At 41.1% G+C, this 14,140-nt stretch overlaps 1 protein-coding gene across 2 annotated transcripts in view; it reads right to left on the reverse strand.

The window, feature by feature from the left end:
- Nucleotides 1–1,586: 1,586 nt before the first annotated feature.
- LOC127630664 (prickle planar cell polarity protein 3-like) overlaps nt 1,587–14,140 on the reverse strand; it is a 77,638-nt gene continuing 65,084 nt past the window's right edge. For both annotated transcript variants that reach the window (XM_052108302.1, XM_052108303.1), the window contains one exon: nt 1,587–4,934. In XM_052108302.1, the coding sequence (XP_051964262.1) occupies nt 4,516–4,934 (419 nt within the window). In that variant the 3' untranslated portion in view covers nt 1,587–4,515. The remainder of the gene's footprint in view (nt 4,935–14,140) is intronic.

Genomic DNA, 14,140 nt, shown 5'->3' on the forward strand with positions numbered 1-14,140 from the left:
AAGCCGTTTAAAGCTATTTCCTAGCTTTAGTAATGTAGTAGTAATACAAACGATCATGGACCGCTGTTCTATGTAAACAATGACTAACGGGATTCACTTCATGTCACCAACTGGCTCATATTACACACAAAAATTACCTTTTCATACCACCTGCTGGCTACCATATGCAGTGGGAGAAAAAAATAAATAGATGTAAAAAGAGATACATAGCCTACATTAGCTCTTAACACATATGCACTGCTCTTACACTTTAGGATGAGGAACACAAGCGGAGTGATACACAGTGAAGCGTCCGAGTGCTGATGGTGTCAGACCATCAGTGCTCATGGAACATCTCTTGTCCAATCAGATTCGAGGACAAGAACTAACACACACACACACATATATATATATGACCATCATACTTAGGTTCAAGTTTATTTTCTTTTTTTCCTCCAATAAACAAAAAACGTCCTAAAAATTAGATTAAGTCACGACTGAAAGCAGGAAACATCACAAGAATATAAAACAATTACCATTTAGTTTATCAAAATATAATTCTAACCTACAATCTTTTGATCTGTTTTCAAAAGCACAAAGAGAAAGTAATGTTTCTTTATTAAAACTCTCATTTACGTGTATGAGGTTTGAAATGTAAATATTTACATATCATACAGTTCATGAAGAGACATTTTTCACACGTTCTACTATGCAGCCTGTAATTGCCTTATGTGGTCTTTCACTATACTGTATGTTAGGAATACAGTTAAAACATTATAGAACTTTCTGTTTGTCATCTCACGTTTCTTAAACAACATATATGACAATACATGCTCGAATGCAGCAACTCAACAACATAGTGTTTGCATTTCAATAGGGTTCACTTGGTTACATGTAAAATCTAAATTAAACAGCCCTTTTAAAACTAGTCAGACAAGCTACAACTGCTCAGACCTTTTAGCCCTTTGAAGTAGCTGGTTTTAGATTCAGCACTAATGATTTTGAAATGCACTATGGCATATGATGTGCTCTTTATTTTAAGAACCTCAACAACACTCATTTCTATAATTTTTAAATAATAATTTAAGCTCAGATAATCAGATATTTGTAAAATGATTGAAAAGATTTTTCACCTAGACTCATACTACCACACAACACCGCAATTTATAGTGTGGATCCACAAAAGTAAAAAATGCAAATAAACCTGCTTTTATTTCCTAGATCTGGATGCCACATACTCAAAAAATTATGTATTATACTGAAGTCATGTTACAACAATGTAGCATACAGTACTATTGTTTGAGAACGTTTATCATTACATGATGCATAATGCCAAAGTCTTTTTCAAAGCAAGCCAGTCCACTCAGCGGCAGTCTTGTGAACGTTCCCTGACAGCTATTTTATACAAGCCGAATTAAAGTAAAGATCCAAGATAGAAATAAAAAAAATTCTGTTTGTCGTTTGTAGCTCAGATCACACTTAAAACATTGTTTGTCAGGCTGGTCCAGCTATTGAGTTGACTGACGATTGAACAATGCGATGTCTGAATCTAAAAGGTGATTGGCCCTTTTACCTGTAAGGTGGGACTTTTTTTTTTTTCTCCCCAATTTGGAATTCCCAAAAACTAAGTCCTCATGGTGGCGTAGTGACTCGTCTCAATCCGGGTGGTGGAGGACGAATCTCAGTTGCCTCCGTGTCTGAAGCCGTCAATCCGCACATCTTATTACGTGTCTTGAGCGCGTTACCGTGGAGAGGTAGCATGTGTGGAGGCTCCATGCTATTCTCCGCGGCATCCACGCACAACTCACCACGCGCCCCACCGAGTTACCTAGGATGTGAATCTACCCTCCCTAGCAATTTGGTTGCTTAGGAGACCTGGCTAGAGTCAACTTTCGAACTTTTCAAAGATTCGAACTCGCGACTCCAGGGGTGGTGGTCAGTGTCAATTCTCACTGAGCTTTCCAGGCACCCGGGACTTCCTTTTCTAAACCCGCCAATTTGGGCTTTCCAAATTCTCTATTTATTTTAATATATGTGTCTGTCTCAGGCTGAATAGTGTCTGGTACTGTTTCACAATACAATAGTGTGTTGTATACTACGCCATATGCATTGTATACTACGCCAAGGGTTTTTAAACGTATTGATGCCAAGGACACCAAATATGATCCCCTTGCGAGGGACCCCCTGTGTGAGAAAAATAGTAAACATTATATTATTTGCAAAATTAAAATATCTGGCTTTTATAGTGCCATTGGGCTAAAACAAAATTAATTATAAAAATTTTATATGGAAAATATATACTTTAATTTGACAGTGTCTTTTTTCTATTATAGTAACTTAAGTCATTTAAACTCAGAGAAAGATTTTCAATTCATTTCAAATGTATTTGTATAGCAGATCTAGCTGACGAATTGGCTGTCATCACTTATGCTTTCGCCATTAGCTGCGTTTACATGGACACTTTTTTTTTTTTATTCGTAATGAAATCAATCTGATCGATTATTCCGAACGAGCTGATGTTGCACAAAGGCTTCTAGTTTAAATAAACAATACATCACAAATAAAACAATCATTCAGAATGTTCAAATATACTGTCCATTTACTATCCAGCAACAATAAAAACATCTTTGAAATATTAGAGGTCAATAGTGTGTGACTCTTCGATCTTCTATTGGTCACACGTCTTCTCAGAGTTCAGCATTCCCTTGTCGTCATGCGCACAACGTCCCAGTTTCAGAAAGCAATCCGATCAAGGGTTTACGTGGCAAATATTTTCTTTCTAAAATTTATTGCAAGCAACATCTAAATCGCAAATATTATTAGATAGCTTTTTCCTGGTATTATAGACCTCCTTGGATTTGGCTTTCGTGCGTGGATGTGTTTTTAAAATGTCAGTTGGTATTAATAGTCGGCTGTGACATGGACAAAATATAATGTCCACAGGCATAGTGTGTATTATTAATTGTGAAATGGTATTTTCTTAATGACATGAATCACACCGCAGACCTAGACTTCAAATGATTAGGCCGCCACTGCCAAAATTGGTTTAGAAAGGTTTCTCTGCCTTGTCATAAAAAATAATGACAGTAAATTTGACTAAGCACTTATTGGATAATATGTAATCACCTCTTTAAAAAGGTGCTACACTGATGCACAGACAATCAGATAATGTGATCTTTGTTCATGACTAAGCAGCTTCTTGGTTTGGTTGAGTTTATTGAGCAGTGTTAGATCTTGTAATGTGATGTAAGTGCACAGAAAGGTCTTTTAAAACTGATGTAACTTGTATGTAATTTGTTCTGTTAAAATACTTTCTCCTATCCTAGCTTAATATGAGAAAGCCATTCATAGGTTCATTCGGGCGCTTCCCGTGTTTGTTTTGAGCGACCACATCGAGGGGCTATCTCTTTGTTTCACCAACGGCAGACAGGGGGGTCTATTCAGAAAGCTGTTTTGAAAACCGTGTTAATTTTAGCAATTCCGTTTGGTGGTGCAGAAATTGAAATATCTTCAGCTTTAAAAATCCTATACAGGAAAAAATATTCCTTTTTAAATAATAGTTTTAGAGTTATTTACGCATTTTCTGTTTCATAGGCTATATTCGGAATATAATACTGCTTACTAAACAGTGTTGGAAAATTACTCAAAATAAGTAATCCACTACAAATGATTAATTACTTTTTTAAATTATCAGATGACTGATTACTTCATCGAGAAGTAATCACATCACTAACTACTTTAATTTTTACTTTTTTTTTAAACCCTTTTCATAGATGCGTTTGTTTTTCTGCTCAACAAATTTAAAATAATGTCTATATTTTTCTCCTTCCTGTCACTCACAGAAACGCAAACAGAAGTACAAATGGACATATGAGTTCATATTTTAAATATAAGTATATTATAGTATATAGTAAATATTATTTTAGAAATAAGTGTATCCCAATTAATGTACACAATGTAATTACTTTGAAATTAACTGAAAGTCTGTTACTGTAATCTGATTACAAGAATATACAAAGTAACACATTACACTAATTTTGATTTTAGATTATAGTAACTAATTAGGTGATCAGATTACACTCAACACTGTTACTGAATCCTGTCCACTATACACTATACGTATACTGCCTACTATTTTTAAACAGTAGACATTATTGATAACTTCTCAAACAGCAGCGTGCTTCATTGTTGTCACTATGTTTGTAGCATTACGTTGCACGTTTAATTCAGCGAGTGGAGTCCAGTTATTATCTTGAAAATAAAAATTGTTATATAGCATTTTTTATCCAATAGTGTGTAAAAATGTCTTGAAATTTGGTAAACATCTTAACATTTATTTATTTATTTAATTTATTCTTGCACATATGAAAATACATTTCTAAAATATATAATTCATAATTTTTTATTTTTTTTGGTAGGGCCAGCAAAATAGATTTTCTTTTACTCTTAAGCCCTGGTATACACGCTGTATACTGCAGCAATAGTAAGAGTAGTAAAGAAGTATGCTATTCTGCACACAGCCTCATTCTCTCGGTCTCAGGACACTATGCAGTTCTTGTCTTTTCTACCGAGACTCTGTGTCCTTTTCCTCCTAAAACTTCCTGTTCGTATTTTCTGCTCATCCTCTTCCTCTTTCTGTCCTTCCCTCACCCTCTCTCCACCCGTCAGCTGCGGTGGCAGAGGAATGCGCTGGCCCAGGAAAAAGCCTTCCTCCTCAGAGTCTGAGGAAGAGGAGCAGGTGGAGCAGGAGTCTTCGTGTCTGTAGCGGGAGGAGTGTAGTTTCAGGCTGCCATTACTGCTGCCGTCCAGGACACTGTTGGAGCGACGTCTGCAGTCTCCATCCCGGTAGTCCAGGGTGTCCAGACGAGGTCTGTCGCTCCGTGATCCTCTAAAACGCCGCATTCGCTTCTCTGTGGCGAGGTGGCTCCGACGGAAACCACGGTGGTACGAACCATCTGAAAGAGAATGTGATCAAATGAGATTTACATACAACTTAAAGGGATAGTTCGCCTTATCTGAAAAAACTGAAACTGAAAATTTGGTCAGCATTTTACTCACCCTCATGTCATTCCAAACCTGTATGAAGTTCTTTTTCAGTGAAACACAAAAGGAGATGTTAGGCAGAATGACTCAGTCACCATTCACTTTCATTGTATGGTTCCAATGAGAGTGAATGGATTGAGAATGGTTTCATTTTGTGTCCCATGGTAGAAAGAAAGTCATACGGGTTTGAAACGTCATGAGGGCGAGTTAATTCTGCTAAAACGTTAAAACGTTTTTGCATGAACTACCCACTTAATATGTTAAGTTAGCCTCAATCAATCATGATAAACTTCTGTACTTTCCGAGTTTTGCTCCTTGGTTTCAGTCTGGCCTCAATACCACTGAACCTTTCTGTAAGTTTTATTGAAACAATGGGAAACATTGTAATTCCAGATTTTGTGACTAAAAGAGCAGCAGGAATAGCGCTGGTTTGTATGATGTATCAGAAACATGTCAGCCATAAGAGATTCTGCAATTCTGTTAATACAATTGTAAATCCACAGCATGATTTAAAACATCTGGTACCAAACTATAGCCTGTGTTGGCGATGGGTCCTCTCAGTGTAGACAGATTCAATGATTATATTGTCCATCTTATCCAGTTAGATTTGTAATGTTTTACTGTTTCAAGTCTTTTGTATTTTACACAAGTGTTACTTACAGTATGTTTAGCAGCTGTTTTTGCAATGATGCTAGGCTTTTCATTCATTATAATATAATTATAAATAACAGACATTATTTATAATGGATATGATGTATCATCAGTAACACTTTGGTTGTAAAAGGTTGTTTTTGTTAACATTTGTGAATGGAGTATGTGTCATTAGTGAACAATGAATTGTTTTACAGCATTTATTTTTATTGGCCAATCAACTGGCTAATTTGTGAAAATAAAATTGTCAGCTGAGTTCATGTTAGTTAAAGTGATAATTCAGCCAAAAATGAAAATTCTCTCATCATTTACTCACCCTCATGCCATCCCAGATGTGTAACATTGCAGAACACAAATTAAGATTTTTAGAATAATATTTCAGCTCAGTAGGTCCATACAATGCAAGTGAATGGTGACCAGAACATTGTAGCTCCACAAATCACATAAAGGAAACATACAAGTAATCCATATGACTCAAGTGGTTAAATCCATCAGAAGTTATATAAGGGTGGTGAGAAACAGATCAATATTTAAGTCCTTTCTTTTACTCTACATCTCCACTTTCAGATGTAAAAGTGTAGATTTACAGTTAAAAAGGGACTTGAATATTGATCTGATCTAACCCACACCATCATATCACTTCTGAAGACATGGATTTAAACACTGTAGTCATATGGATTACTTCTGTTTGCTTTATGTGATTTTTCAGTTACAAAAGGACTGATCACCATTCACTTGCATTATATGGACCTACAGAGCAGAGATATTTTTCATTTGTAGAGTATTTAATCATCTGTATTTTCCCAAAAATAAGCATTAGAAGATGGTTATGTAAAATATCAAACATTTCTGGCAGCAAAAATAACCATATTATTTTATACTGTAATATAAGATTTCGGTCATAATGGCACCCATAAGCAGGAAAGATGACTGCTGCTGCCAAAAGTAGAGACCTGAGAGGTCAACAGTCATGATGTAATGATGTTAGACAAAGATGTCTCTTCTTTAATAAAAACCATAAATAGCAAATAATGTTTGCTCTTTAAACTCTTTATGCTTGTAATTTCCTGTTTTAAAAGAACAGGCGGAAAGGTGACTAATCTGTCTAGTAGGTGACTTATTTTGTTCAAACAACGCCGTTGGGTGGCAAATGTTGCTAGCTAATAGCTGTTTTCCATGAGGCGCAACGTTGTCTTCCTCCAGGGGGCGCTTGGAGGCTCTGAGAGCTGAACACTACCCTTGACTGCATTCAAATCTCAGGACAGTGTTAGTGGTGTTTACTTCAGCAAACATCACTAATACTTTTCCAAGGGATCAGACTTTTGATTTTTACCTCGTGGAAAATAAAATAGCCTTGCATTAACCATATCTAGGAACCAGAATCACAGATTCGGTTTACACCTGGTAATCAGATCTGTCTCAAGTATGTCTTCTGTGGCATAAGACTGACACGATGGACCCAAACAAATTCTACACTTAAAAATTAGGGCTGTCAATTACTAAAATTTTTTAATCTATTTAATTACAGGACATGCCGATTAATTAATCAAATTATTTTAAATGAATTGCATATATCAATATTTGCTGAGAAAGGCCCCCAAATCTTCAATATAGGTAAATAACACATAAATGACTCATGCCTGTGTGTGTATATACACTCACCTAAAGGATTATTAGGAACACCTGTTCAATTTCTCATTAATGCAATTATCTAATCAACCAATCACATGGCAGTTGCTTCAATGCATTTAGGGGTGTGGTCCTGGTCAAGACAATCTCCTGAACTCCAAACTGAATGTCAGAATGGGAAAGAAAGGTGATTTAAGCAATTTTGAGCGTGGCATGGTTGTTGGTGCCAGACGGGCCGGTCTGAGTATTTCACAATCTGCTCAGTTACTGGGATTTTCGCACACAACCATTTCTAGGGTTTACAAAGAATGATGTTAAAAGGGAAAAACATCCAGTATGCGGCAGTCCTGTGGGCGAAAATGCCTTGTTGATGCTAGAGGTCAGAGGAGAACGGGCCGACTGATTCAAGCTGATAGAAGAGCAACTTTGCCTGAAATAACCACTCGTTACAACCAAGGTATGCAGCAAAGCATTTGTGAAGCCACAACACGCACAACCTTGAGGCGGATGGGCTACAACCCCACCGGGTACCACTCATCTCCACTACAAATAGGAAAAAGAGGCTACAATTTGCAAGAGCTCACCAAAATTGGACAGTTGAAGACTGGAAAAATGTTGCCTGGTCTGATGAGTCTCGATTTCTGTTGAGACATTCAGATGGTAGAGTCAGAATTTGGCGTAAACAGAATGAGAACATGGATCCATCATGCCTTGTTACCACTGTGCAGGCTGGTGGTGGTGTTGTAATGGTGTGGGGGATGTTTTCTTGGCACACTTTAGGCCCCTTAGTGTCAATTGGGCATCGTTTAAATGCCACGGCCTACCTGAGCATTGTTTCTGACCATGTCCGTCCCTTTATGGCCACCATGTACCCATCCTCTGATGGCTACTTCCAGCAGGATAATGCACCATGTCACAAAGCTCGAATCATTTCAAATTGGTTTCTTGAACATGACAATGAGTTCACTGTACTAAAATGGCCCCCACAGTCACCAGATCTCAACCCAATAGAGCATCTTTGGGATGTGGTGGAACGGGAGCTTCCTGCCCTGGATGTGCATCCCACAAATCTCCATCAACTGCAAGATGCTATCCTATCAATATGGGCCAACATTTCTAAAGAATGCTTTCAGTACCTTGTTGAATCAATGCCACGTAGAATTAAGGCAGTTCTGAAGGCAAAAGGGGGTCAAACACAGTATTAGTATGGTGTTCCTAATAATCCTTTAGGTGAGTGTATATAATCAGTGCAGATCTGTAAAGAGCTATTGTAACCCACACAAGGTTACTGCAGTGCAATTCTCTACTCTGCCAGAGGGTGGCGCAAATTTTCTAGCAACACTCGCTTTTCCTTTCTTCCGGGGGAGACGTTGCGAGAAAACCTCAAGAACTGGTTGAAAGCTGTGAGAGAGTGAATTGAGCCGCATGACTCTGTAAGCTCAAGATACCTCTGATTGGTTTTTTTTAGAGAGAGAGAGATCATCTGAACCTGACCCTCGTGGTCAGTGGCGAGCCAAACCCAGAAGTCGACTGAACGGACCAAGAGCCTGGTGTGGCCAGCCGTGGCATCTTTGGAGCCCTCATTATCCTGTTCCATCATTTGAGAAACAGATAAGATCACACGTAAACCTACCCGGGTAGTGAGAAGAACATACTTAAAGAAACACACACACACCAAGAACTTTCATGGACTCAAAAGGAAGCAACTTTAATTTAAGTTTGGCAAAATCTCACAAAGAGACACTTTTGTTTTGAGTTATTTATTTTGGGTCCCTTTATTGTGCGCCTGTGCACTCAGAAAGCCGGCTTAGGTAGGCAGGGAATGTAAATAATTGTTTTATAATTTTGTACAATATATTTCTCAAACTTACCTGTTTTGTGTTGTCTGTTCTCTGCTGACCGTTTACTACTTCAGGCTCCGTAGTCGTACCTAGAGTTTCTGATATTGGCCCAGTTTTACTTCATAGCTAATCAGATTAGTTATCAGTTATCACTTACCTACAAACACGGGTTACAAGTGGCGAGCCAGCCAAGGAGCGTAGTTATGCGTTAGCGGTGAACCACATTACAAGTTTGTGAAACTATTTTCAAGTGTGTAAGCTCTTTGTTATTTGTCTATAAATTATTCTTTACTAAAGATGGAGTTCATAATGAGCTCAGGTATCAAAGTCCCCAATGCAGTAATGGTGAGCAGTTTGCTTGAATCACCAGAAGATGAGGAGGTCATAGACTACCTTAAGGAGTATGGCTCCATGAGACTTGTCCCAGTTACTGACATTAACTCAGAGTTTTATAAAAACCTGATTATTGAGTATCAAGATGGTGCTGCTATTGAAGCCTTAGCCCCTCTTCTGCCTTACACACATGAACCTAAATGCAATACAGATGTAAAATACTATGTTCAAGCTCTAGCAAGTGTGTACACCACTAAAGTTGGCTGCAGTGTTACCAAAGCCTACCTTGATGAAATCAAGAAGTTAGCGAAACTGAGTGGAAGAGGCTTCGAAGAGGTGCTGAAAGACATGATGTCAGAGATCAGTGAGACAATTGAGACTGATAGCAGTGGTGATACTGAGTTTGTAGCCAAACAGCTCAATACATCTCTTGACACATTTGAACCCCCACACCCCCAGCTGCTCCCAGGTTCTTCTCAGGTACGTTTCATTCATGGTGGTGCTGAGTCATGCCCACCAGCTGATGTGAAGCGAAGTCTGTCCAGTGTGGAGGGCGACCTGAATCCACCCGAAATTCAAAAGGTCATTGTTGAGCACATTGTGAGGAGAGATGAATTAAACACACATTCACACTTTCCCATCAAGCTTCGTTCATTCTCTGGTAAGATCCCCAGACCCAGTAGTGAGACAGACTACGACACATGGCGTTCACATGTTGAGCTTCTCAGGAAAGACACAACCATGTCTAATCTTCATAAATCACGGAAAATCTTTGAAAGTTTGCTCTCCCCTGCAGCAGATATTGTCAAAAGACTAAGCCCTGAAGCTACTCCTGAAACCTACCTTCAACTGCTGGACGCAGCCTTTGGAACCGTTGAGGACGGAGAAGAGCTTTTCGCCCAGTTTATGAATACTCTTCAGGATCCTGGTGAAAAGGCCTCTACTTATCTCTGTCGCCTTCAAGCTGCCCTGAACCTTGCTGTTAAGAGAGGAGGAGCTGCTGCTATAGAAGCAGATAGACACATTCTCAAACAGTTTTGTCGTGGGTGTTGGGACAACACCTTGCTCTCTGACCTCAACCTCGAAGAAAAGAAAAGTCACCCCCCAGCATTTTCAGGGCTCCTGTTGTTAATCCGCACTGAGGAGGATAGGCAGGCAGCTAAAGCCACACGTATGAAGAAGCACCTTGTCTCACAAAGGCAGCGGGCTATGGTAAGCTCTCAGAGTGCATGTGTCTGCAGTCAACAAGCAGCGTTCCAGCCTGAGTCCGACCCATTGACAGAGCTTAAACAGCAGGTGGCGTGTCTGCAGAGCCAACTCACCGCACTGATGTCTAAGAAAGTCAAGAAGACCCCGAAGACCAAGGGGAACACTGAGCATCCATCAGATGGGCCAGCATCTAAACTTGACCCTAGAGCACCAAGCTGGAAACCTACCAACTCAAAGACAAGCACCCAGCCGAGACATTGGTATTGTTTCAAGTGCGGCGAGGACGGTCACATCTCCTCAGCTTGCAGTAACAATCCAAACCCCACTCTCGTCAATAAAAAAAAGAGATGAGTTGAGAGAAAAGCAGCGCCTCTGGGAGGCTAAAGAACATTCACCAGACAATAGGGATTTTTAGATGAAGTCTCAGTTGCAGGGCAAACTGAGGCTGGAGCAGTTCACCAACGCCCTGCTAAAGATAAACGTGATGACAAGTCCAAGTTCAGTGCTGCCTTGAACCAATCTTATATCCGAAAACACCCCTTCAGGGTCCCAGAAAAACTGATAGGCACGTAAAATTACAGGCCAAGTTACCATCCAGGGTAAACCGTTCAGCTGTCTCCTTGACACAGGTTCGCAAGTAACCACAGTCACCAAGTCTTTCTATGACGAATACCTACCTAAGCAACAGATCGAACCACTCTATAACATTCTGGAAGTTGAAGGGGCCAATGGTCAACCTGTGCCCTACCTTGGATATGTTGAAATCACAATCACTTTCCCAGAACAGTTCCTTGGAGCTGAATATGAAGTCCCAACATTGGCCTTGGTTGTCCCAGACAGCGGTACTTCAGGGTACCAGATACTGATTGGCACAAACACACTTGATGTAGTGTATGGTATGTGCAGAGAGAAAAGGCCAGCAAGCTACCATCCTGTCCAGAACGGCTACAGGACGGTGCTGAAAGTACTTCAACTGCGACAGGAACAAAGCCATGACAGTAACATCGGACTGGTGAGGATGCAAGGTAGAGACGGAAAACTAATTCCAGCTGGAGGAACAGTTGTTCTGGAGGGAGTGGCATCAGTTAAAGGGTTCCATACTGAGAGGTCTGTCATCATGGAATACCCTTCATCATCTTCTCTGCCTGGAGGGCTGCTAGTAAAGCCTTGTTTCGTTGATCTACAAAGCAGACAGCCAGGCAGACTACCAGTTGTGGTCTCAAATGAGTCGGAACACGACATTATTATCCCAGCTAAGAGTGTGATTGCTGAGCTCAGTGCAATCCAGACCATTCTGTCTCACAAACAGTGTGTGACCAAGCCATCTGAACCAGAATGCTCCAAGGCAGCTGACCTAGCCTTTGACTTTGGTGAGTCCCCGGTCCCTCCAGAACGGAAAGACAGAATCACTCGAAAATTGAACGGCATGCCTGAGGTCTTCGCCCAGAACGACACTGATTTTGGAAGGACAGACAAAGTCAAGCATCATATCAAACTGTCTGATGAAACACCATTCAAACTCAGAGCTCGGCCGATACACCCACATGATGTAGAAGCTGTTCGACGACATCTTCAAGAGCTTCTCAATGCTGGGGTGATTCGTGAAAGTGAGTCTCCATTCTCCTCCCCAATCGTTGTAGTCAGGAAGAAGAATGCCCAGGTACGCCTCTGTATTGACTACAGGAAACTGAACATGCAGACGGTGAAAGACGCTTATGCACTTCCGAGGATGGATGACACCTTCACAGCACTCTCTGGTTCCAAGTGGTTCAGCGTCCTCGATCTAAAGTCTGGCTACTATCAGATCGAAGTTGACGAGATTGACAAGCCAAAGACTGCCTTCGTATGCCCACTTGGTTTCTGGGAGTTTAATCGCATGCCTCAGGGAGTGACAAACGCCCCAAGTACCTTTCAGAGACTGATGGAAAAGTGCATGGGAGACATGAACTTGAAGGAAGTTGTCGTTTTCCTGGATGACTTGATAGTCTTCTCGAAAACTTTAGAAGATCATGAAGCCAGACTCACCAAGGTTCTCGACCGCCTGAAGGAGTATGGGCTCAAGCTGTCCCCAGAAAAATGTCGATTCTTTCAGTCCTCAGTCCGATACTTGGGGCATGTGGTCTCAGAGCAGGGAGTGGAGACCGATCCGGAAAAGATTGCAGCGCTAAAGACCTGGCCAATCCCTCAGCATCTAAAAGAATTAAAAGCCTTCCTCGGATTCTGTGGGTATTATAGGAAGTTCATCAAAGGCTATTCAAGTATAATGAAACCCCTAAATGACTTAACATCTGGCTACCCACCTCTAGGGAAGCATACGAAGTCCAAGGAAAGTAGTGGCCAATACTTCCACCCCAAAGAACCATTTCTGAAACGCTGGACTCCCGCATGCCAACAGGCATTTGAGATGATCATCGGCAAGTTGACAACTTCCCCAGTTCTGGCCTTCGCAAATCCTGCACTTCCTTACATCCTTCACACGGATGCAAGTTCCACCGGCCTCGAAGCGGCCTTATATCAGGAGCAGGAGGGACAGCTGCGTGTCATCGCCTACGCAAGCAGAGGGTTATCACGTAGTGAGTCCCGCTATCCAGCTCACAAGCTCGAGTTTTTAGCGCTGAAATGGTCTGTAACAGAGAAGTTCAGTGACTACCTCTATGGCAACCAGTTCACAGTAGTCACCGACAGCAATCCTCTTACCTACATACTTACCTCAGCCAAACTCGATGCAACCAGCTACAGGTGGTTAGCTGCTCTCTCCACTTTCTCCTTTAAGCTCTAGTACCGCCCCGGGAAGCAGAATGGAGATGCTGACGCACTATCGCGTCGTCCCCATGGCAATCTGCGTGACGACCCCCCATCTCAAAAAGAGTGGGAAAGGATCCGCCAGTTCACACAACACCATCTATCAGATCCAGATAACATTGAGGCTGTGGATCAGGGGGTTGTTCGTGCCATCTGTGAGAGACAACTTGTTTATTGTGCCAATGATGGAATGGGCAGTGATGGAGGTATCTCCCTCGTCGAGAGCCTTGCCATCTCTGGAGATGCTGTACCTGACAGCTTTGAGCAGGAAGATGAGCTTGGAGGGCTTCCCATCGTCCCGCATCTATCAGAGGCAGATCTCAGAGACAAACAGAGAGCTGACCAGTGCATTAAACATGTCATCTTCCAGATTGAGCGTGGCGAGAAACCACCGCCCGCTGTGAGAACTGAGCTTCCAGACCTACCTCTGTTATTGAGAGAGTTGAACAGGCTTGAACTGCGGAAAGGCATCCTCTATAGAACACGCCAAGAAGAAGGCCACACACAGTACCAGCTAGTCTTGCCTGAAGAACTACGTGAGACGGTCTTAACGAGCCTACATGATAACATGGGTCATATGGGAAAAGACCGTACACTGGACTTGGTCAGAGCCAGATTCTATTGGCCGAGGATGGCCTCTGATATTGAGAAGA

Source organism: Xyrauchen texanus, chromosome 37 (assembly GCF_025860055.1).
Source record: "Xyrauchen texanus isolate HMW12.3.18 chromosome 37, RBS_HiC_50CHRs, whole genome shotgun sequence".
Taxonomy (NCBI): domain Eukaryota; kingdom Metazoa; phylum Chordata; class Actinopteri; order Cypriniformes; family Catostomidae; genus Xyrauchen; species Xyrauchen texanus.